Source organism: Poecilia reticulata, chromosome 18 (genome assembly GCF_904066995.2).
Source record: "Poecilia reticulata chromosome 18, P_reticulata-male-v2, whole genome shotgun sequence".
Lineage (NCBI taxonomy): Eukaryota > Metazoa > Chordata > Actinopteri > Cyprinodontiformes > Poeciliidae > Poecilia > Poecilia reticulata.
The window spans coordinates 10,765,565-10,790,902 of NC_088847.1; the positions used below are offsets into that span (position 1 = coordinate 10,765,565).

Below are 25,338 nucleotides of genomic sequence, written 5' to 3' on the forward strand. Positions count from 1 at the left end.
TTCCAATCCCTCTCTGTGTGCCGGTGGCTGGCCTATTGGGCTGCTTTGCAGAGCAGGACCTGATTTTGTAAAGCCAATAGAAACAGACCGAGTGTGAGTGGATGATTTAATGGACCAATAAGAGTGCTTGCCGTAAGGCTGTGGGGATATTATCTCATTTCCATGCTCTTCCTAAGCAGGTTTAGACCACTCTGAATAGCCAGTGGCTAATCGGCGACGCACCAACTGGATGAATTGTAGCTAATGCATGCTCACGCAACACATATGTGCCGGCCTCACTGTGTGGTTTTAAGCACAGTGTACAAATAAAAACAACAAAAAAATGTAATTATATGTAGCCTTTAATTGTGTAACTAAGGAATAAATGTACATTTTAAAGGATATGTGTCATGACATTGACTGTCAAGCACACCATCACCGTCTGAACTAGAGGAAGAGGTCACACTGACTGGTGTCCATCGAGGGACTTGTGCTGAAAGTCAAACAAGAAAGAGCTCTGGATCAAGAAGTCCCGGCTCCTCTCCCGGGACGCGACCGAGGTCAAGGGAAGTATCTTAGGTCACAGCGGGGCTATGCTGCCCTCCTACTGTATCATTAAGTGATACACTCTGGCATGCACACGCAGGGGTTTCGTACACACCGCTGGCGCCGCACATAAACACAAGCGCCTCTCGCGCTCCCTGTCTCCCCGCACACGCGTATCTGCGTCATCGGGCTACAAGGCCGGGTAACGACAAAGGCGGCGGCCCCGCGGGGGACGCAGGCTCGTAACACGAAGCCACGGGTTCATGGCCCGTCCTTGACCCCGCACCGGACCCGGAGAATGATGGGGAGTGAAAGGCGAAGTTGCTTATTAAAGAAATGAATCAAATATGAGTTTTAGGCCAGCTAGAGAGAGTGGGGACATTGATTAAAGGTCTTGAGAGCTCAAAGTGAAAATTTAAAGTGATACATGATGACTGAGTCATGAATTATTAAGTTTACTAACTTGTTAAATGTGGCTGAAAGCTTTGGAAAAACGGCAAGTCGGCGGTAAGCGATAGATTGGAGTTTTTATAACAAACTTCAGGGGAGATGGAAGTTGTGACATTGATATTTGAAAGTTCTCAACGCCGTCATTTCCAGGATCTGCCTGAGGTGTTTGTCATTTGTGGCTCTTTTTCAAGGATAATCACTGAAGGCAAATGTTTCTGTGATCTATTTAATTCGAAACGTCAGAAAGAAAACATCGTAGATATGAACTTGGATGGCTTTTTATTTGGTTTGTCTGCTGCAAACTTTAACAAGTCACAGCACACTTTATGAGGAAATTCATTATTTGAATACTTATAGACATTTTAAAAATCATACATTGATATATTTATTATAAATATTCAAATTTCCAAGTTATGTACTGATTTCCATCCATCAAAATGTTTTGATTTTATAGTATTTTGATGGTGGACTGCTTAAAAAACTTAACTTTCTCAGAAAGATATTTTTGAAAGCGACGTTTACTGTTTCTTTTATGTTGTCATGTAGTTACAGTTGAGCCCAAAATTATTCACACCGCAGGCAGATGTTAAGTAACAATAATTCTAATAAACCAAAACATTTGTTTCCAATAGGAAATTACAGGTATGACAAGAATGTCAAGGAGAATCACAAAAAATGTTATTTCCATTTTATAATGAAAATGATATGTCAAAAATGATTTAGACCCATTAATCAGCATTGCAGTAATCAAATCAGTGTTTGAGATGCTGCGTATTACGGAAAGCGGCTAGAGGACAGTTCCAAAATTTAAACTACAGTGTGACAATCTCGACTTTTTTTTTTTTTTCTTGACAAAGGTGCCGCCCGTCACGTCTAGTTCGCCAATAGGTCAAATGGTCAATAGCTGCAAACAAGGTGGGCCTACTGCCTGGTGTGAGAATCGATTCGCCTTGCCCAGGGGAGACCACAGCTGTCCCACAGCACATCAGATTCACATGCAGCCTGCAGCCTTTGGGATCCTTCTGACGTCTCCACGGCATTGGCAGGATCGATCTGTTTTACCAAAGGCCAAGAGCAAGTGGGTAACTGCTGATGCACCATCGATATGAGCACATCAGGATGTAGTCTGTATGTGGGACACAGGCGATGAAGACAGAATGTATCCATCTCTCTGTCTTCCTGCACACAAAGCCTTAAGCTGCATGTGGTTCCTGAATAGACATGTGGATTCAATTTACTGGTAATAAAAAAAAAATGGATTTAAAAAAGGCTGTTTATGTTGTTTAAATTAAAATCAGACATCAGTTCACTTTATCTGTCTTTTTTTTATCACTTTAGGTAGAATTTGTACCTAAAATGACAAGCAATTTTCAATATTAATATACTGTATTTTCTATAGTATGTGCAGAAAACATATGTTCGACATGTTTTTACAAACAAGAAATTGTATTTAAAAATAAATAAAACGTTACAATACCGTAATAACGCCATATTATATTGTTCAGACGTGAGAAATACTGTTAAAACGATCAAGTTACAGCGCGGTGTAACAGTTTTTCTTTTACCTGAAGGACAGCCCCCGCACGCAGTTTTTTTTTTATTTTTTAGAAGTTTAGCAGCGTGTCTTGGTAACACGTTCCCGTGGCAACCATGGAGCGCTCTAACACAAGCAGGAAAGGAAGCCGCGGACGAGGTAAGAGCAGGTAAACAACTTAAAAAAAAACATTGAAACTTTTGAAGTTTTTAGCTTCTGCTGAAGCCTTAGGTCAGAATTGTTTCCACACGCGTAATCTCTAAACGCTAGCAGTTCCGCACTAAACCATATCACGTTACGCATAAAAAAAAAAGAGGGTGATATTTGGTTATGTTGGCAAATGAAATAAAAAATCCTCTCTACTAGCTTCAATTCTAAGGTTCTACAGCTCTGTCATTGTGGTTTTGCCTCGCAGGAAGGGTTCCTGTAAAGCGTCATCTGGTGGGCCGGTACTGCCGGATGTTGATGCTGACATCTGTGAGCTGCTGGTGGAGGTGAGGTCAGACTGGGAACAAAATCAGAACCTGCTGAATAATTGTGCGGACGCCATGTTTGATTCGTTTCAATAAACAAACGTGTGTAGATGATGGTTATTATTACACAAAATCGCATAGGGTTTTTATTATTTAACAAGAGAATATCTGGCATTTAATATTTAAAAAAAAAAAAGTGTTGTGCAAAACGCCTTCCTCTATTTCTACATGTGAGTAAAGTGGGAAAAAAAGATTTGAAATTTCATTTAAATATTTTACATGTTTGTATAAAAATGGAAAGACATTAGATGATTTTCTTAAGAATTTATTTATTATCTCTCTATGCATCCAACCATTTTTATCCAATTACACCTCCATTCATAAGACTGATTTTTCTAACATCATTCATCCATGTTTTCATTCATTCATTCATTCATTCATTCATTCATTCATTCATTCATTCATGTATTTGTTTTACCATTTTAACCAAGAGTCAATGCATCCACACATTTATCCATCCATTACGATGTTCCTCCATCCAGCTGTCTATTAGTTCATCTCAGTCTATGTTTTTATTTTTTGGAGGGTTTATATTTACAGCCATAAAACCATCACCCATAAGGACAACATTTTTGACGTTTTGACATAAGAATGTGCCGGAACCCTGTAAAACTGAACTATCGGTGCAATCAAATAAAAATAGTTTTTAGTGGCACCAAGACTACCGAGTGCCATTAAACAGAAATAACAGGGATCACTGTCTGTTATGTCCGTTTAAAGCTGGATTATAAAAATGCTTTTTCACTTTGTCCAGAAGAAAGTCCCAGCCCTCCATGTAGCTTGCCTGCATGGTGAATTTCAGACTATCCAGCTCATAATAGAGGACAGTCCGTTGTCGGTCAACCTCAGTGATTCTAAAGGTCGCCGGCCCCTGCACGTCGTTCTGTCCTCACAACGATTTTCCAACAAGTACACCGTTTTCAAATACCTGATGGCGCGAGGAGCTGACATCAATGCGTAGGGGCCCCTTTTTACAGAAATATTCTTTTTATGTTGGTATTTAATTCAGCCGCATTTTTTAATATATCCAACTTGATTTAAGAAGAACTATTGACTGAAAAACAAATTGATTGATTTAAAAAAACAAAGTATGGATTTTCCTTGTTTTTATTTTATGCTAGTGCATCAAATTCAGGGGAAACCCCGCTGCACATTGCTGCCACCAGGGGCCTCTTACACTGCACAGAAATGCTCGTGAAGGCCGGAGCGAATATTTTGGCAAAGGACAAAATGGGACTGACGCCTCTGGACATGGCGCACATCTGGAACCACAGGAAGATAGCACGGTATCCAGCTAAAGACGCCGCCGGACCGAAAGCACCTCAAACAGTCTTTAGTCGGACCGATTCAAACGGATTCTTCTGTGTTTTCAGATACTTGAAGCACTCCTTGTGGTATTACGAAAAGAGGGACGAAATGGAGGAGATAAAGTTGGCTCAGATGTTATACAGAGACCTCATAGAGCTGGTCAAGCAGAAAAATCTGGATGGGAAGGTGAGTGAGCGCTTGTCACGTAGCATATACACTGCAAAACATTAACGTAGAATTAACTACGAAAACACCGGCTTCAGTTTCTCGATTCCCGTACTTGAAATTTCTACAAATCCTTGCAAAAGTATTCACAATATCTTCATTCCACTCTCAGGTTATTTATTAATGCAGTAAATTTAAAGATGTGCTTCCAATACTCCTTTAGGTACGAGTGTTACTAATAGTTGCGTTAATAACAATATTGATGTTAATAATGATATAATTACATGATATATCAAGATAATTTCCCATATTTAGCGTAAACCATTTTGTAGTTAGTATTGTTAAATGTTTGGACGTTGCTTTAAGTCCACAGTCAAACTGTTTCAGACGCTGTTTCTCCATTTTTGCTTCAGCAAGGCATAGTTGAAGAGTGGGCAAAGAAGAGAGGCTTGTCTCCGCTGAAGACGCTCACGCCCAGATCCAAGGCGTCCAAATACCATCATAGGTGCAGCTTATCAGAGCCGAGCAAGAGGCAACTCAAACCTACCAAGGGACAGTGCAAACACATTCAGGGGAAGCAGGACGTCTCCAAAGCACAGCAGCCCCCATTACTCAACAGTCCCTGGACCGTCTTTGGCCTCCAACCAGAGAAACCCTCCACAGACCCGGACCTCAGGGACGATGTCGTCTTGTTTAAGGACAGCATCACCCAGAGGCTTCACTACGTGACCAAGTGGGACACAGCGCCTCACCTCGCCCCTAACCTGTCTCTGGACGTGATTCAGAGACTGTTGTTTCCCAAAGCGTTTCCTTCTCGGCTCAGCACGCCACGGGACTTTGAGCCGCACGACATCGAGAATATCCAGCACAAAAGATCCCCTCAGGGAAGGAGCACCTCTCCCTGGACAGAGGTGGTCATGCACCTGCTTGAGGTCCTGGAGCTGGGACACTACTAGCCTTCCTCCTGTCCAGGCAATAAAATTAGGTTTAAAATCCTTTATAACATCACGGAGGAAAAGCTCTGAGGCTTCGCACGTGGATGTTGATGTTGTCAGAACATCAAACTCTCCACTTTAGTGTCAACAGTCTTCACGAGTAAAACAACTTTGATCAAGTATCTGTCGGTTTAAATAATGTGCACAAGTTCCTTCCATTAAACCCCCCAAAGAGATGATTTGTTTCCAACTGACATGAACAAATAAGACCAGACAAAGTGTTGCGCATTCCTAAAGCAGTAAACTTATTTTGTCTGATTTTATTTTTGCTAGCAAAAGCACCCTGTCATAAGGTGCACAGCTGAGGTGTAAATGTGTTATATGAGCAATAATCCTGAGCTCCACAAAATAACAAATCTCTGCTTTATCTTACAGCTAAAAAAGACCCTTATAGTGGACACACACTGTTAAAATTGAAGTTTTTTTCCCCCTAAAAAAATTCCAGCCATGAAGAATAATTTCCAAACTTTCCCATTTTTCGTACATTTCAACAAAATGTTAGAGAAGAAATATTTTTAAAGACTAAAAAAAACAGTCCAATATCCTGGTTGCACAAGAGCACACATATTTATTGGGCTTTAATGAATCTGATAAACCTGAAATAGAGTCCAGCTGTTCTAGATCGATTTTCTTAACATTTCCATCCTTTAGCCCAATGTGAGGTTACAGAGCATCAAAATCTTAATGCATAAAAAGAAGTGTCAAAATAAACATACTCATTGCTCAATGACAGGAACCAAAACCAGAAGCCTTTCCAAAACTTATCTAGACACAAGAGCGAAACCGGTCAGAAAGCCTAAGATGTCTGTAAAGTAATTTAAAGATGGTACAAGTTATATCCTACTCATGAAAACACTCTCCTGCATTCATCAAGTCTGAAATATGGAGGAAGTACAGTTACAGCACAGACCACCACCAACTGGGGAAAATTAGCCTGGCGGTAGGCATTCTGTCTAATTCCGCTTGATTCTCATGTCCCTTGAGTGCTCTGCCTGGGCTTTCTCCCATTGAACTGGATTCCTCCATTTTCTACTGGGCCTATGAGCGAACAGAAGAAGTTGAGAATGACGCTGATTTTGTGCTGTGCTTTAGAATTGAAGTCATCTTGTAGTTTTAGCAAAGGCAGCGGAGAAAGTGAATAAAGCCATTCAGTCCATGTTGACCACATATCGAATTAACATTAACAGCTGCCTCGTTAATGTTTGCTGTTCGCGGTGGAGAATGGCTGGTTATAGCACAAGCCATTTCCAGTGAACTTCATAGTATAAAACTGGTGCGTTCCATACATATGCAATACATATACAAGGCAAATATTAGCCAATCAGCATGAAATTTAAAACCCCAACAATTAGGTTGGCAAAAAAATAAAGTTTCAAGCTATTTGTTACGGTCTTGAAAAGTTTGAATTGCAACAGGAACGTGGAGACTTTGAGAGCCGCTGCATATCCCAGAGTTTGACAATACGTAGCTAAAGTGACAAAGCCAAACATGTTATGCTCTCCAGATGCTACCCCAATGAAAGCAGGGCTGGCACAGGGTGAGTGAAAGGTGAGAAAACCTCAGTGAACTGGGTCGCCTGTCACAGATGTATGCACTTTCACTGATCTGCCCCGGGGAAATGAACCAGGATCCAGGTGAGGGGTTCTGAACAAGCATGCGAGTTTGAACCACAAGTCACAGTCTGTCAGCTGAAGGCGTTTGGTGTTCTGGAGTGTGTTTACTTGACGAAGCACTTCACACCTCGGTCGGGGTCAGAGTCCACACCGCTATGAACCCGGTGCTCCCCCTGTGACTAGGTCACATGAGACTAGAATAACATTATCCCATTTGGTTCAACAGGCTCACGCACAGAAACGCGTTTTGCGAACGGTGAAGGTGAAGGTCAAGGTCAACTGTCTGTGGCCGACTGGACGCGCTGACCTTATTGAACTGGAATTTTTTTTTTCCTTTAAACATCAAGTTAATTCCACAAATTTGTTTCATTAAATTATTTATTTCACATCTGTGTACTCCATACCTATGGAGAGCCATTTCAGCCAAAATTAAATAAATAAATAAATGGGTAAAATAAATAAAAAATGAGTAAAATAAATCAAAAAATGAAGAAAATGAGTGAAATAAATAAATAATTTGTTAAATAAATAATTTAGCTTTTTCATTAACCCAATTTTTCATTTATTTATTTTTCATATTATCAATTTCTCAATTTCCCTTTTTTCATTTATCTATTTTTCATTTACCCACTTTTCATTAATCTATTTTTCATTTAACCATTTTTTAATTTAGCTTTTTCATTAACCCAATTTTTCATTTCTTTATTTTTCATATTATCAATTTCCCAATTTCTCTTTTTCATTTATCTATTTTTTATTTATCCATTTACCCACTTTTCATTAATCTATTTTTCATTTAACCATTTTTTAATTTAGCTTTTTTATTAACCCAATTTTTTCATTTATTTATTTTTCAGATTATCAATTTCTCTATTTCTCTTTTTCATTTATCTATTTTTCATTTGTCCATTTTTCATTTATCCCTTTATCTATTTACCCATTTGTCATTAATCTATTTTTTTATTTAACCATTTTTTGATTTCCTTTTTCCATTAACCCGATTTTCTATTTCCCAGTTTCATTCATCAATTTCTCATAAATCCTTTTTTTATTTACCCAATTTTCTTTTATCTATTTTTCATTCAACATTTGTTTGAAAAATCTTTACTTTTCCCATTTTCCAATTCCCCTTATTCATTTAGTATTTCCTTATTTTCTTATTTATCACATTCTATTTCCCCGCAAAACTTAGGAAAAAAATAAATGCAAATGAGGAGAGGCACGTCATCAGGCTACAACTTCCCCAATTGGTTGGTTAGCGTCACACCCATACTTTGCTTCAAGAAAGATGGCGACCTACTAACGGGTTATCAATAAGCTGAAGCTCGTTAACTTTATTAGAAAATAGTGTTATTACTCCTGACTTTAGTTCTCGTGTGGCCGCTCAGACAGAACGTGTTTCAGTTGGCGGCTCTCATGGACTCAGAGCTTCACCATCGGGAGTTTTTATAGTTTGAACGAAGCGGCCGCTGAAGTTGGCTTACGATTGAATGTTCGGGACACCTTCGTAGCTACCAGCTGTGATCCAACTATAATAGCGGTTCTCAACGTGGGCGGTACCGCCCCCCAGGGGCGTTCAGAGGACGGCAGGGGGCGCTGGCGGACATTTTTACAAAAGGGGGGCCTGGGATGCCTTTGGGGGGCGTTTGGTCGAAGGTAAACTTTACACCTTAAATGCACACAATGCCAGTTTAGACTTTGAGCAACTTGGTAAAACTGTATTGTGTAACAATAACCATGCTTGTATCGATGGCAGCTCTTCTTCTATTCAGTGTTTGTTAGCTTCTTGGCGTTCTCCTGCTACTGTTAGCTAAAATCACGATACCCTCACTGTGTATCCCTCTGAAAAATGAACCCATTTAAATAAAGAAATAAAGAAATCCCTCCATGGGTGAAACCTTCATTGTATAGCGTTAACACTGTGCTGTAAGTGGTCCGGTATGAAACGGGGGTGATAGAACAACACAGCACTTTTAAATTTCAATAATCAGAATGCAGAAATTGTTTCCGTTGTTTTAAAAGGTTTATGTCAGTCTGCCTTTTCCCCATTGATTCTCTTCCCGACCGCTCTGCACCTTAGGGGCTTAAAAAAAGACGAGGCGCACATTGCGCAAAACTCTGAAACAGGAGAAGCGGGACATAAAACGGAGCGAAGAACTAGATGTGAATTATGGCATAAAAACAGAGAATCCGACACTGAACAGTGAAAAAATCAACACATGATGTGAAACACATGACGATTAGGCGGCGCAGCAGGTGATGAGATTACTGATGGTAAGCTTCAATAAACGATAAAATAAATGTAGCAACAGGAAAGAAACTAAAGTGAACATAGCAATAAGCCAAGAGAGGATAATACTAATCAAATGAAACTAAATGGAAATGAATAAAGAACAAAATGCAAGAATAAACTAAGAAACTTAAGTAAATACAGAGGAATAAGCTGGTATGGCAAGACCTTTCGAGCAATAATTATACAGGGGAGTGTATGGCAAGAATAAACAGATACTATTTCCACATAAAAGGTAAAATAATATTGTTGAAATGCCATGGGTTTGTTGAGACCATATCTAGAACTGAGAATAAATATATCTTACAGACCATAACAGTAAAGAACTGATCACTTATTTATGTTTTTAATTAGATTTGATATGTTTATTTGTTCAATATTATTTTTCATGTTAATGTCATGAGGCTGATGACTCCATGACACTTTCAATTTGACTCATTAGAATTTTATTAAGAACCAGATTTGTTCTTTGTAATTTCTGTCCAGTAAAACTATTAATCTATAAATCAATAGTTTATATAACGATATAATCCATGTTTCTGTCTCATATTTGTATGGCATTAAAAGGATCTGGAACTTTTGTTTTTCCACTGAACGCTCTGGCTTGCACAATAAATGCCATGTGGGTGAAGTTTTATGGATTATACTCTGATGTCCCATTGTCCTGAAGGCAGCACAGAACTGCACCACCAGAAACTGACAAACACTGAAGAGAAGAGTTATGATTAATGTAGTTAAGGTTCTATCCATGTTTTAATGTTGCAGAGCTCAGTCGTTTTGCAAATAGATCAAAGTTTAAACTGGCATGTTGTACATCTTTTATCTGGTCATTTTGTGCAAGATTTAATAACTAGAAAATGGCACAAAAAGCTGAGCCAAAAAGCGAAGCTCTCGATTTACCGGTCGATCTACGTTCCCACCCTCATCTATGGTCATGAGCTTTGGGTCATGACCGAAAGAACGAGATCACGGGTACAAGCGGCCGAAATGGGTTTCCTCCGCAGGGTGGCTGGGCTCTCCCTTAGAGATAGGGTGAGAAGCTCGGTCATCCGGGAGGGACTCAGAGTAGAGCCGCTGCTCCTCCACGTTGAGAGGAGCCAGTTGAGGTGGCTCGGGCATCTGGTAAGGATGCCTCCTGGACGCCTCCCTGGTGAGGTGTTCCGGGCATGTCCCACCGGGAGGAGGCCTCGGGGAAGACCCAGGACACGCTGGAGGGATTACGTCTCTCGGCTGGCCTGGGAACGCCTTGGGATTCCCCCGGAGGAGCTGGAAGAAGTGGCTGGGGAGAGGGAAGTCTGGGCCTCCCTTCTGAAGCTGCTGCCCCCGCGACCCGACCCCGGATAAGCGGAAGAAAATGGATGGATGGATGGATGGCACAAAATAAGAATAATTGTTTCCACTCTGATTGGCTGCTGTTAGGCCTACCAATTTTAACTTGAATGTTCATTAAATTTTTTTGTAGACACCTGTGAAAATAATTTCTATTCCCATGGCTTTTTTGTTCTCTGGGAAATTATTTTTGATGATAAATACAGAAACAAGCATAAAAATCAAAACATTTACAATAGTGATAGTAATATTAATGATAAAATAATGGTCAGTGCAAAGTAGCCTGCAAATTCTTTGGTGGGGGGCGCTGAGGGACCTGGATAAAGGCTAGGGGGGCGCTGGGCCTATAAAGGTTGAGAAACACTGATCTAAAAGATCTTGACGGCTTTCAGATTTTTCACTGATAATACTAGTTAGGCAAGACATTGAATCTGAACAGATACATTTCTGGGCTTTACCTCCACCACCCATTGCAATGCCAAAATAATTGCCAACATTTCTGCTGAAAAAATTGATAAATTATCTGTTCTTCTTTATATAAAAACTTTTTGTTTAGGAATATATACTGCTACTCCTGTTTTACCATTTTCCTCTTTAGATGCATCTGTATACATTTGTGTCATACTTTCATACATTATTTCTAAATACTGCTGAATAATTTGATACAAACCTCCACAAGACTGTTCTATTTTTTTGGTTTCTAAATTTACTATTGGCATTTCAAATATCCATGGAGCAATTTTAGATTTACTTCCAGTTTTACAGCATGCTATATAATTTATCCCCAAATGATGTGCATGAATATTTTCATCCCATCCAAAACTCCTTATGTTATGACCATACTCCCAACATTCTCTAAATACCTGTTGAGTAATGTAAATTTAACCAATAATTTGCTGACATTTTCATCCGCCTTAAGTCCAGTGGCATTTCTCCAGTAATAACCTGAAGAGCAGGAATTGGAGATGTTCTAAAAGCCCCACAACATATTCTGAGCGCTTTAGTTTGTATTCTATCTAAATCGACTAACAATGAATTTGCAGCTGACTTGTAAACGATACATCCATAGTCCAACACAGAGCGAATTAAAACATCATTCATTCTCTTTAAAGATGTACTTGATGCCCCCAATCATTGCCTGACAAATATATCCATCCATCCATTTTCTTTACACCCTTGTCCCTTAGTGGGGTCAGGAGGATTGCTGGTGCCGATCTCCACCTGACGTTTCGGGAGAGAGGCGGGGTCACCCTGGACAGGTCGCCAGTCTGTCGCAGGGCAACACAGAGACACACAGGACACACAACCACACACACACACACAACTAGGGACAATTTGGAGAGGCCAATTAACCTGACAGTCATGTTTTTGGACTGTGGGAGGAAACCGGAGTACCCGGAGAAAAACCACGCATGCACAGGGAGAACATGCAAACTCCATGCAGAAAGACCGGGGCCGGGAATCGAACCCAGAACCTTCTTGCTGCAAGGCAACAGCTATACCAACTGCGCCACTGTGCAGCCCCATCTCAATATATTAATACTTTTTACATTTATCAATAATCTTCTGTATGCATTTTAAATGAAAGCTTTTCATCAAACCTTACACCTAGATACCTTACAATATTTACCTGCTTTAAATTTTGCCCATATAACCTAAGATCTACTGTAGGATTAACCCTTTTCTTTGAAAAACATATTACTTGTGTCTTCTCAACAGACAAATGAAACACCCATTCATGTGACCCTGTTTCAACCTTATTAATTGCTGATTGCATTCTATTTTTTAAAATACTAATATTGCCTCCTCTCACCCATAATGCCCCATCATCTGCATATAATGCTTTACTAATATCATTAATAATTATATTAAAAAGCTACAGACTACATACACTACCTTCTGAAGTTCCATTTTGTATAGCATAAATATTTGAACAATTTACCCCAACTCTTACTTCTATCGTTCTATTCTTTAAAAAAATCCTTAATCCAATTAAACATTTTCCCTTTTATTCCCATTTTATCCATCTTAATTAATAAGCCCTCCTTCCAAAGCATGTCATATGCTTTTTCAATATTAAAAATGTAACTGTCTTCTTCTGTGTTCTATGCTTTACATTTATGCATTCACATAAACGCATGCTTGCCACCTAGTGGACATAAACATAATTCATTCAATCATCACAATGACCTGAGTTCGTTGGAGTGAAGTTCCCATAGCACCGCAGTCCTGCGGGCCTCAAGCTCTCCCTCCAACATCTTTCAAGTGATTAGCTCTTCCACCATCAGCCCCCAAGTGTCAAGCTCCGCTGACACCGCAGTCCTGCTGCCTCAAACTTTTCTGCCACCGACAATCAAGCATGAGGCTTGGGCTCTCATGACACTTCTTTATACTAAAGTTGAACCCAATACCTCAGTGTGCCTGTTTTATACATTTTCACAAGTGTATTAGTGAAGCCCCTGACCACTCGTCTGAATACAGATGGCTGCTCCCGTGGCTGGTCTGTAACCGACTGGATGTCTTCGTGGGTTTCTTCTTCAGATGGAAGCTGGTTCTGCTGCTCCTCTATGTCCCTCAGCCTATTGTTCAGTTGTTCCATTTCAAGCTGCAGTTCAGTCATTATATGCTCCAATGCAGTGTTTTGCTGCTCCAAGGCAGTGTTCTGCTGCTGCAAGGCGAGGCTTTCCTGCTGGAGGACGATGCGATTGAACTTCAGGGCATAGTTTTCCGCCTCCAAGATGTTGTTTTTCTGTCTGAGGATGCTGTGTTTCTCTAGCAGCTCATTGGTTTTCTCCAGCCGATCTTTGTAATCCTCCTCCAGTTCGGTGTAATTCTGCTCCAGTTCGGTCTTTTCCTTCTCCAGGGCAGCGTTTATCGGCTCCAGGATGGTGTTTCTCTGCTCCAGGGGGGCATTTCTCTGCTCCAGAACGGCATTTCTCTGCTTCAGGGCAGTGCATCTCTTCTCCAGGACGGCGTTTCTCTGCCCCAGTACGGCGTTTCTCTGCACCAGGTTGACATTTCTCGGCTCCAGGGTGGCGTTTCTCTGCTCCATGGTCATGTATTTCTGCTCCACTTTGGAGAGTCTCTGCTCTAGAGCGTCGTTTGTCTGGACCAGGTTGGCGTTTACCTCCCCCATAGCATTGCCTATCTGCTCCTGGGCGATGTTTGTCTGCTCCAGGGCAGTGTTTCTCTGCTCCAGGGTGATCTTTTCCTTCTCCAGGGTCTTGTATTTCTCCTGCACTTTGGTGATACTCTGCTCCAGGTTGATGTTTCTAAGCATCATGTTGCTGTTTTTATGCCCCAGAGTGGTCTTTTTCTGCTCCAGGGTGGTGTTTTTCTGTTCCTGGGTGTTGTTTTTCTGCTCCAGGGTGTGGTTTATCTGCTCCTGGGTGGCATTTATCTCCTCCAAAGTGTTGTCCGTTTGCTCCTGGGCGGTGTTTGTCTGCTCCAGAGCGGTATTTCTCTGCTCCAGAGCGGTGTTTCTCTGCTCCAGAGCAGTGATTTCTTTCTCCAGGGCAGTGTTTCTCTGCTCCAGGGTGGTATTGTCCTCATTTAAAATTTTGTTTACTTTGAGTAGTTTTTTAAATTCTTCTTCTTTCTCCTTAAGCAGGTTGTCGTTTTCATATGCAGCCTTTTCCTTTTTAATCTTGAGCTCTTCATTAAATTTAGTCAAAGTCTTTCCCTCAATAGACAACTTGCTGAATTCTTTCAAGATGCCTTCGAGTTTCTTTGTCTCTCTAGCTAAGTAAGACGATGGCTTACTGCTCTCACTCATTGTTGGTCCGTTAGCTAGAAATTGTTGACAATCCTTCTCCTTCTCTTGACTTTTGCAATGGTTATGACGGTGCAGCTTGCTCCATAAGAGTGACATCAATTCTCTTTGTGACATCAATTCGCGTGATGTCACAAATTGATGTCACTACCTCAGCAGAACTAGAAAACTGCTGAATTTTGAATGAAAACAAACTTTAAGGCTGAATGCAGCTGTGCTTAGCTGATGGCCATTGGAGACAGTACAACTGGTAATATATCACCAAGGCTGAGGTTCTGAGGGAATGTGTACATCAACTGTCTGAGACATCTTCAACACCTCACTGTTACTGTCACCTGTCCTCTCCCGCTTAAAGACCACCACTATTGTCCCTGTCCCTAAAATCTCTACAGTGACAGGCCTGAATGACTGCCGACCAATAGCCCTAACATCAGTAGTCCCCACTAATATTTAAATATGCTGACCCATGTATCAATTCAATTTAAAAATACTTAAAAAATACAAGGAATAAACTGGTATGGCAAGACCTTTCTAGCAATACTTAATACAGAGGACTGTATGGCAAGAATAAACAGACACTATTTCCACATGAAAGGTAAAATAATAATGAAGTGCCATGGGTTTGTTGAGACCACATCTAGTACCGAGAATAATATATCTTACGTTATTTAACTTTATAGTCTGTATCACTTATTTTTATGTTTTTAATTAGATTTGATATATTTATTTCTTCAATATTATTTTTCATGTCAGTGTTAACGTCATGAGGCTGATGTCTCCATGACACTTTCAATTTGACTCATTAGGATTTGATTAAGAACCAGATTTGTTCTTTGTAATTTCTGTCCAGTAAAACTATTAATCTATAAATCAATAGGCAGGTCTATATAAAGATATAATTCATGTTTCTGTCTCATATTTGTATGGCATTAAAAGGACCTGAAACTTTTGTTTTTCCTCTGAAAGCTATGGTTTGCACAATAAATGCCATGAGGGTGACATTTTATGGTTGATTCTCTGATGTCCCATTCCCCTGAAGGCAGCACAGAAACATTGAAGAGAAGAAGAGTTATGATTAATGTAGTTACAGTTCTGTCCATGTTTTAATGTTGCAGAGATCAGTCCTTTGCAAATAGTTCAAAGTTTAAACTGGCATGTTGAACATCTTTTATCTGGTCATTTGGTGGAATATTTAACAACTAGAAAATGGCAGAATAAGAATATTGTTTCCACTCTGATTGGCTGCTGTTAGGCCTGCCAATTTTAAGTTGTTTTCGTAGACGCCTGTGAAAATAATATCTATTCCCATGGCTTTTTTGTTCTCTGGGAAATTATTTTTGATGATACAGAAACATTAATATATATAAATACAGAAACAAGCATAAAAATCAAAACATCTACAATAGTGATAGTTATATTAATGATAAAATAATGGTCAGTGCAAAGTAGCCTGCAAATTCTTTGGTGGGGGGCGCTGAGGGACCTGGATAAGGGCTAGGGGGTCGCTGGGCCTATAAAGTTTGAGAAACACTGAAGTATAAGGAGCATACTTTACTGTACATCGTAAGTGAACTGCAATATCCAGAGGCAGCTCTACGGAGCATCGAGCTGAAAGAATGAGAGTGGCAAGCCTTGGAGATCTGCATCGGAGGCCATCTTTCAGACATGCACCGCTGATCCTCCGGTTGCCCAGACGTTACACGGTAAGCTACCGCTGATGTTTGTTTTCCAACTACAGTCATATTTAATCAATAGGGCTCAATTACGATCGCGGGAGGTTTTGAGTTGATCTCGGCAGTAGGTGACAAACTGAACGTCTCCAGGATGTTGAGACCAGCACGTCCTCTGATCCAATACATCTTATTAAGGATAAAATCAACAAAACGTCTTCAAATTAATGGCCCAACAGGTTGATTAAAGACAGTAAAAAGGTAGGATAGGTTTAGAGTCGATCGCCTTGTTTTACCTTTGTAAACAGACAACCTGAATACAGTGACCTTTAGTGAGGGTACAGAATGGAGAATGGATAAAAGCTGAACTCCTGCTACAATCTTTGCCTCTCTTGGTTACAACCCTGAAGTGTGCCAAGTGTGGCCCACATGCATATAAAGTAAATATGACTATTAATTTAAGTAGTTCTTTGTGTATGTATAACTTGCCCACCTTAGTTTGCCTGTTTTTGGTCAACATGTGCCTCAACATTTGGTTACTGTTCCTTAGAGGTGGGCAGATGACCCACAATTTATACTCCAGGAATAACAGTAGCACTTCAACATGTTTTTACTCAAAGTAAATGGAAATACTAAATTAATAAGGGGAATTGGAAAATGGGAAAAGTAAAGATTTTTCAAACAAATGTTGAATGAAAAATAGATAAAAGAAAATTGGGTAAATAAAAAAGGGATATATGAGAAATTGATTAATGAAACTTCAATTGATTAATGAAACTATTTCAGGGAAATAGAAAATTGGGTTAATGGAAAAAGGATATCAAAAATGGTTAAATTAAAAAATAGATTAATGAAAAATGGGTAAATAAAGGGACAAATGAAAAATAGATTAATGAAAAATAGATAAATGAAAAAGAGAAATTGATAATCTGAAAAATAAATAAATGAAAAAATTGGGTTAATAAAAAAGGGAAATTGAAAAGTGGTTAATTGAAAAATAAATTAATGAAAAATGGGTAAATGGATAAAGGGATAAATAAAAAATAGATAAATGAAAAAGAGAAATTGGGAAATTGATAATATGAAAAATAAAGAAATGAAAAATTGGGTTAATGAAAAAGCTAAATTAAAAAATGGATAAATGAAAAATAGATTAATGAAAAGTGGGTAAATGAAAAATAAATAAATGAAAAAAGGGAAATTAAGAAATTGATAATATGAAAAATAAATAAATGAAAAATTAGGTTAATGAAAAAGCCAAATAATTTTTTTAACAAATTATTTATTTCATTCATTTTCTTCATTTTTGATTTATTTTACTAATTTTTTATTTATTTTACCCATTTATTTATTTATTTAATTTTGGCTGAAATGGCTCTCCATACATACCGACCTCTGATGAATTTTGTAAAAACTGTTTCAGCTGCTTTAGCGTTTCTTTAATAAAATCAGTTTGTGCAGTTTCTGCCCTTCGTTATCAGTAATCCTGCAAAAAATAAAATAAAATTATAATTTCACAGGTTTGATTTGAGATGAAAGAAGCTTTCATCTCAAATTTAGTCTTTGACACATTTAGAACAACAACAACAAAAACCAAACAGCTTTATTACTATAAACTCCAACATTAAGACAAATAGCTAGTCGTCAGTGCTGCTGAGTCAGGATCGGGTTTGACTGCAAGCAATGTGACCAGATGTAGATGACTGGGTCACTGAATGCAGTTCATTGAACTTGCAGTTTACATATGTCACAACCAAATGTTAGCGATTGGGAAAAATCAGATCCAGTCGTTTGAAACTTAAGAGTTCTCCACAAAGCAATCGTTCATCGATAGCCAAGGGTCCAGACTGTGTAGGAAACAAAGGGCTGGTTTATAATCAAGCTGATTTTGTTCGAACCATCCTCAAGTTTGTGTCCTTAGAAACAATTTTATATTCATGGACTACGTAAAAACGTTAAAGACTATATGGAAAGATAATTAAAGAGGTTTTATTTACTTGTCATTGATTGAGGTTGTGTTTGAGTCGGTTGATTCTTCTGACATCAGATTTTACGATAAACGATTAAGTCAAAATAACTAAATAACCTTCTGCCTGCATATCAGGCTGATTAGAATCTCATCACTGCATTTTCTTAAACAGATTTTACAAAATTGCTTTATGACCTTGGCTGTCAAATCTGGTACAGACTAAAAAAACCTTGCACCATCAAGATGACTTATGGTAGGTATAAAACGTCCAAAGTTGGTGTGAATTGAATTGGTAGTTGGGCAGGAATGAGTTTCCGCTACCAACCAAATGTCTCTAAAAAAACAGGTGCTAATTGCCACACAATCTGTCTAAAACATCCCAAAATGTGAAGAAATGTCCTCCAACATTTACAATAACAGTACTGGAGCTACAACCTGACACACTGTTGGTATGAAACATTCCCAAAGCAGCTCTGAATGGATACACGAGTCTTAGGAAATGATTATTGTAGGGACAAACGGTTAGGTAGGAATGGGTACCTCGTTTGCAACGAGCGGTTCGGTACGTGTCTGTTTTCAGAGCACACTACTCCTGGTGCGCCTTGCAGGTTGTAGGTTTCATCGGACGGCGGTACGATTAAGGTGAAGCTCCTGGCATCACGAAACACGTGGCGGAAAGACTCCTGAACCCGCCGAACTATTTTTACAGTACAACGGATTCAACGGATCCGACCCGCGCTTTGGAAACGAGGGATTAACATCCTGAAGCGCTGTCGATACGAACCGTTCCCGTTACGGGCACAAATGAACGAAACATTTGTGTCGTCCAGAAAACAATTCATTTACACCCCTCCTTCTGCGGTACAAAACCAAAACTGTGAAATGATAAATTAACAAACACCCAGTTTAACTGATCCAGAGCAAAGTGATGCGTTGAAATTGAAGATTAAATTAAGACCTGGAATATGCATTTATGTGACCGATTTTATAGAAAGTAAAGTTACAAAGTATATTTGTATGAGGTTACACCTGATCACTGGAATAAAAGTCATAATATTTATTTGAGAACTCCCTCGCAGATTTCCAAGAAACCCTTAAAAGTGATTTCTGGATTTCTTCTTAGTTTCAGCAGCAGAGTCGTTTCACATGTTTTTTTTGCTGTGCTTTCTAAGATTATCGCTTTTCATACCATTGCTCTCTCTCTAATCTATTTTACTCATTTAGTGGAAAACATTTCACCCCTCTGCATGACTTTGGTGCTACCTTGAAGACTTAATCAAACGAACACAAAAACGACAAGAATAAATCTTTAAAAGGAAATCCAATTATGACTTATCCATCTGAAACAAGTTTGTCATTTAGTATTTTAAACCCCTCTCTCAGAATTGCTTTGATACTAAAGCTTAAAAAATATGTTGATGATACAAAAATCACTGTGCTACAGTCATGATCCCTAAAAAAAGGTCTCACAGAGGTGCTCTTGGCAGCCGGAACAAACCCAAAGATGAACATGGCCTTTATAAACTCAATTAATCATCCAGTCTGTTTATTGGTCCATTATTTTTGTGCGCTTTCCTCCATGTTTTGGCCACTGCTTTGCTTCAGTCCAATCCACAAAGGACTTCCGACGTCCTTCTTGCTCTACCGCTTGTTGTCCAACTTCTCCACACACCTACACATCCCCGTTCCCCCGAATCCAAGCCCGTCAGTACATTTTCTGTCGGCTGGGCAGTACTGCCTCCTTGAGGAAGGAGAATATGAGGAGGATCCCAGACCTCTTGCCCCGCTTGCCCTTGGTGAAATAATTTGACACAACATCGTCTGAAAAAGAGCAACAAAGAAGAAAATGAAACGTCAAAGGAAGGGGCTTCAAATGAGCTGAAGTAAACAGTTTGATAAGCGGATAGGTCAAAAGAAAGAAATCTGGTACAGACAAGAAAACAACTGTGGTGAAATGAGCCTCATCCTCCCACTGGTAAAAAAAAAACCCTAGCTAGTAAGCCTAGCATCAACTGAGTCACAGAATACAATGAGGATGTCTGTGCATAAATTTGTGCCTGGCAAAAAAGTCCTGCGAGAACAAAAAAAATTGCATGTGCGACATTAAACAATACTGCCACAACAAAACTTAAGACATGATAATCAGATTTAAGACCAATGCATTTTTGTAATAAATTTAAGACAATTGAAGGCCTTCATTTTAGATACATGAATCTAAAACTTTTTAAGGATCACCCTCTATTTAAAACATTTCCTGTCATAACCAGCTTTAAATGACATATATCCACATTTTGACGCCCAGACAGAGATTTTTACCCATGTCTGACCTGATCTCCATCAAAGCCTTAAAAACATATTCCTCTAATCAGTTCCAAAAACTTTGGGATGTTTGTGAGTAGACGTCAAAAAAAAAAAAAAAAGAAATTGTGCTAAACTATTATCAGCCATAACCAAATTCTCACCTCCTTGCTGCACGGTGGACGGAAGCACATTTTCTCCCGCTGACAGCGACACGAAGAAGGCAAACGGGATGATCCACAGGCAGATGGTGAAGTAGGACAGCACCTGATACCAGTCAGAAACAGTCGGTAAAAAACTGGACAAGAAACACATTTTCATGCTTCCAGAGCTGTAATGACATGCTATACCTCTGAAAACGGGTAATACTCTTGTGCAAAGTACTGGAAGGCCAAGTAATGGTTCACCACCACTAACACTGCAGTGTAAAAACAAAAGAACGTAAATCATACTGAAAACAGTAACACGTGACCAGAAGCAACTAATCAAGCCTCAACGGTTAAGAGTGTTGCTTTATTATATTAACGTATTCTTCGGTATTGGTGAATCCTGCAACAGGATATAATGAAATCTGATCCAAGTCGCGCTCACCACAGGAGAGGATGAAGTTGGGAGAGCTGAGCAGAATGTAGGGAAAGGTTCGCAGGAGGCCAAAATACACCAGGTTCGTAAAGAGGCCGACGCCGACCATGAGCAGAGGGAAACCTTCAAAGACGTAGAGACACACCAGCACACCTGTCGAGAACTGGACATACATTCACACGCAGTGAGACTCCGTGCACAGATTAAAAAGTGCATCATTCTGCACCAGCGTACTCACCAGGATCATGTATTTTATTATTCGACTTGTGGCTACTGTGTACTCCTCTATCAGTTCTGCCAAGTAGTATAGGCCAGCCGCTGGTGGAAGACGAAAGGTAAATAACTGGGACTACGTAGGCTGCAAAACATCTGATGCAAGTTGCTTAGCTAGGAGCTAAAACAGGCAGCAGGGGGTATAAAAGGTATAGCTGCTTCATGACTGGAGTCAGTCGAAACGCTTACAGATGTATTACACAGCATTACCAGCGTAGATACAATCAGAGCCTTACAAACAAATATTTCTCTAAAACTAAAACTTGATCATTATTAACCATGCTAACCTCTCCCCCAGTTAGATTAGGCGATATAGCACACATTCAATATTATTTTTTTTTACAAATTGTTCAATATTTGTTGGTACCGTTTAGTGTTTGGTAATATTTTTTAGCACAATTTAAAATAATCCTTAGTAGTTGGGGAAATGTAGGTCAGAGAAGTAGGTGATATTTTATCTCTAAACCACTATCTGTTTAGTTTTAAAATAGGCAATTTTCCCCCATCAGCAAAGGAAAAACAAAGAAGAGAAAAATTGTTTTGTGATATTAAAATACGTACATTATTTCAAACTATTATTTGCTATTCCAGTGATAAATAAAACTTGGTGAACTCTAAATAGCTAAACTTGTTTCTCTTCATTTATTGAATGTGACACATGCATGTATTGCTTAGTAGATTTTCTTAAGACTTTCACCTAATTTAGTTTGAGTTAAAATCCTCAAATTCCCTCTGATGCACAACCAATAACAAAATGTAGGAGCGATCTGGCTATCACACTCTGGTTTAGCTTGTAGTTTCACTAAAACAATTTGATTTAATTGCACTTTTTGTTTTTGTCGCTTCAAACCAGCTTCTCTTTAGGAAACAGTTTTCTACATATTTTAATTTTATTAGTGGACAATAACTGATTTAATGAGACCCCAAAGAAAACAAAAAAAGACTGCAGCATCGACAAAACGTACACGTGTGCAAATATCTCCTTCTGAAGCTAGTTATTTTCCTAAAAACAAATGAATGAGTCATCTCTGGATTGTTTCTTCAGCCCTAAATAAAAAACAGTATTAAAGTTTTTAATTCTCTTATGTTGTGTGTTATTAGTTTTGTTTTTGTTTCACATTAGAAAATAAAGAGGCCTGCCTGACACCAGCCAGATAAACAGAGTCTGAAGTCTAACGTGCTTCTTTGTTTGTTTGTTTTGGGCAATAATTTATTAATTACTGAGCATTCAGTAAACTTTTGCACTTTGTTTCCACATATAGACAATTCCCCACTAACTCTGCGAAACTGATAGCATTGTTGTCTTCAAGTTTCAGTTTGCTGCTGTAACTCTGATCTTTGCTTAATCGAGTAATGTCAGCGTTTGTTCTAGATTATAAGATTAGTTTTACAGTAAACCCACAAGAAACTAAAGGAGCTTGGAGTTAGACGGCAGCTAGCTAGCTAATTTTTTTTTAACAAATTTACATCTAAATTGCATCTCCAGTATGGAAATCACCCCAGTCATGTGAAAACTGCGACATTAACTTTGTTTTTCGAAGCTCCGTTGACGTTCACCTGAGCTGATTCACCTGTTCACAGCGTTAGCATTACCAAGCTAATTTGAGCCGCTACGTTATCAGCTGCGGGCATTCTCAGCTTCAACTCACCTATCGCTAGAGTGACGAAGGACACTTGGACGATCAACGACAGCCAGCTCAGTAAATAAATAAACCACATCTCTCTGCATATGCGACAACACACACAATAAAGAGAATAAAGACTAAAATAAGCTAGCTGTCTGCTAGCGCTGTTCAGAGCTCTTTCCGCTGTGTTTTCAGCACGAGCAGACAAGTGCAGGAAAGAAGGGAGTTTTTTTTTGACAAGAAGGTTGCGACGCTGTCGCTACAGCGCCACCCGTGGTAGGAGCAGGAATGCAATTTTGTCCAAATTTGAATCGCAAGTTGTTTTAAATATTGCACACGATTAAAACTATAACTTTCAAAAGACGTAGTTAAAAATAATAAATGAACGGGTTATGGGAAACTTAGCAAGATGAGACAATTAAATTAAGGTTTCTTCCCAACAGTAACAACAAGAATGGTTCTGGCATCACTAGACTCTGAGTAGTCTCACAGATCAGGTACAGTGCCTCTTTACAAATTTCTTCCATTTTTGATACACTTAAGAGTTTTAAATCATTAAACTAATTTTGATATCACAAAGGCAGCATGAGCAAGTAAACACAAATAAATAAGTTATAATTTCATTTATATAGGAAAGAAGCTATTAAAAGCCACCAGTTAGCTAACTAAGCTAATTATTTGCCCTCTAACTGTAATAACTGGGTGCATCATTCTTGTTGGCAACAGTAGCCATCAAACATTTGCAATCAATGTTTGTTTTACATCAACGTGGAGGAATTTTGTTTGGCTCTTCTTAGCAGTTTTAGCAGAACTATTTTTGATTTACTCACACTGGCATGTTTTCAACCATGTGCTTGACTGTAAAGGCCACATCATGGTACCTCAGTCAAATTCAAGTACAGACTTTAACTAGGCCACTCTAAAGGCTTCATTTTGTTTTTTGAGGAATTCAGATTTGGAAATGTTGGCGTCATTGTCGTGATTCAGACATTCTCCATAAGGATTTTCTGATAAACTATAGAACTCATGTTTTCATTAAACGTAAGTTATTTTCATCATGTTTGATGGTCGGTTTGACAGTTTTTTTGTTCTTGAAATTCTGAGTTAGTTTTAGCTTAAATGTAACAGGAAGCACATTTTAAATAATAATTTTTAAAAATCCACTTTTGTCTCGCCAGCCCACAGGATACGGTTTTTTTTTTTTTCGCCAAAAGCCTTGGAGACCATCAATATGTGTTTTGATGAATAATTTCCCATTATTCAATCGCTAGCTGCCTTTATGCGTGTCTGGTGCTCAATTTGCTATTTTCATGTCTTTTTGTTATACAAATTTCCCAAGTTCGTACATGGAAACGTATCAAGAGCTGCAGGTTTGTACATAACAGGGAAATTAAATAACCTACGAGGACTTTAACCTTAAAATGGAACAGGACTTCTGCTTTACAGCGGCCTATAAATGGTTCAAGATGGGATTTATATTTCATAAATTATGACATCTAGATTATGAATGTCATACTTATTTCAATTATATTTAAATGACTAGAAATGTCGTCTCCATAGAACATGTTAAAAGAAAAAGAAGCATGAATTTATTTATTCTTCCCTCTTTATTTGCGTTATTAACCTACACTCACTCCCACGTCAAGGGGACACCCACACGCACACACACACATGCACACACACGCGCACACACACACACGCACGTATAGATTCAATGACAAAAAAAAGCAGGTGCCACGCATTTCTACATCTTAAAAGGCGCCACTTTTAAGACCGAGGTTCAAAACAATAAAAAATGTATACCTGGGCGTAAAAAGGCAAGTGTTAAATAAGGTAAATATATAATGCGAAACAGTGTGAAGACACTAAAACGGTGTCAGAGTGAAAGGTGAGAGGAATGTCCTCTTTTCTTCAAATGCTTTCAGTTGAGGCGTATAGACGGGCAGCGATGGGGCAAAGGTGCGCATTCATTCATCCGTGCCACATATATATGCAGCATCTGAGGAGAGGTGAGAAAACTGAAGGGAGTGGGGTGTGTGGGGGAAAAAGTAGGGGGGTGTGGGGGTCTGCTGCATTTATTTAAAAACTTTCAGGAGGGGAAGCCATGGCTCTTATCTCAACGACGCCTCCGGGCTCGGGGTGTGACAGCCTTAATGTGCCAAAATAAGAGGCAGCCTGTATTCTGCTGCCGGATCACGCTTCGGGAAAGAAAGAGACACCCAGAGAGGGAAGTGGGCGAGGGTATTCATAGAAGGGTTTTAATGGCTCTGGTCATCTTTTATCTATTTTCTGTTGGGGGAAAAAAAAGTCCTTTAACCTACATCTGGTGAAACACGAGGGGTAAAAAAAAAAAAAAAAGGCTGCTAGACATTAAATAAAGCTGGAAAAGCAGGTATATGTCACAACA

General features: G+C 39.1%; 2 protein-coding genes across 3 annotated transcripts; one reads left to right on the forward strand and one right to left on the reverse strand.

Annotated features, from left to right (window-relative positions):
• The first annotated feature begins 2,582 nt into the window (after positions 1–2,582).
• Positions 2,583–5,632, forward strand: ankrd53 (ankyrin repeat domain 53). 2 transcript variants are annotated; one of them, XM_008427950.3, is made up of 6 exons: positions 2,583–2,678; positions 2,925–3,003; positions 3,797–3,999; positions 4,164–4,328; positions 4,416–4,536; positions 4,929–5,632. In XM_008427950.3, exons 1-6 carry the CDS (start codon positions 2,626–2,628, stop codon positions 5,469–5,471), a joined length of 1,164 nt encoding a protein of 387 aa, XP_008426172.2. In that variant the 5' UTR covers positions 2,583–2,625; the 3' UTR covers positions 5,472–5,632. The 2 variants fall into 2 exon arrangements, with proteins under 2 accessions (XP_008426172.2, XP_081455537.1); XM_081599411.1 differs by having other exon boundaries at positions 3,800–3,999.
• Positions 5,633–19,682: 14,050 nt separating this feature from the next.
• Positions 19,683–23,152, reverse strand: tex261 (testis expressed 261). Its single transcript, XM_008427951.3, has 6 exons — positions 22,956–23,152; positions 21,272–21,351; positions 21,043–21,196; positions 20,802–20,869; positions 20,616–20,718; positions 19,683–19,974 (listed from the first exon to the last, which is right to left on the reverse strand). Exons 1-6 carry the CDS (start codon positions 23,023–23,025, stop codon positions 19,859–19,861), a joined length of 591 nt encoding a protein of 196 aa, XP_008426173.1. The 5' UTR covers positions 23,026–23,152; the 3' UTR covers positions 19,683–19,858.
• Positions 23,153–25,338: the final 2,186 nt, after the last annotated feature.

What these genes read in the sequence shown, in the direction of transcription:
- ankrd53 (XM_008427950.3), top strand. Translation starts at nt 2,626, where the DNA reads ATGGAGCGCTCTAACACAAGCAGGAAAGGAAGCCGCGGACGAGGTAAG. An exon ending in TCTGTGAGCTGCTGGTGGAG is followed by an intron (nt 3,004 to 3,796) that starts GTGAGGTCAGAC and finishes CACTTTGTCCAG; the next exon opens with AAGAAAGTCCCAGCCCTCCA. An exon ending in AGAAAAATCTGGATGGGAAG is followed by an intron (nt 4,537 to 4,928) that starts GTGAGTGAGCGC and finishes TTTTTGCTTCAG; the next exon opens with CAAGGCATAGTTGAAGAGTG.
- tex261 (XM_008427951.3), bottom strand. Translation starts at nt 23,025, where the DNA reads ATGTGGTTTATTTATTTACTGAGCTGGCTGTCGTTGATCGTCCAAGTG. An exon ending in CTTCGTCACTCTAGCGATAG is followed by an intron (nt 21,352 to 22,955) that starts GTGAGTTGAAGC and finishes GTCTTCCACCAG; the next exon opens with CGGCTGGCCTATACTACTTG. An exon ending in CAACTTCATCCTCTCCTGTG is followed by an intron (nt 20,870 to 21,042) that starts GTGAGCGCGACT and finishes TTTACACTGCAG; the next exon opens with TGTTAGTGGTGGTGAACCAT.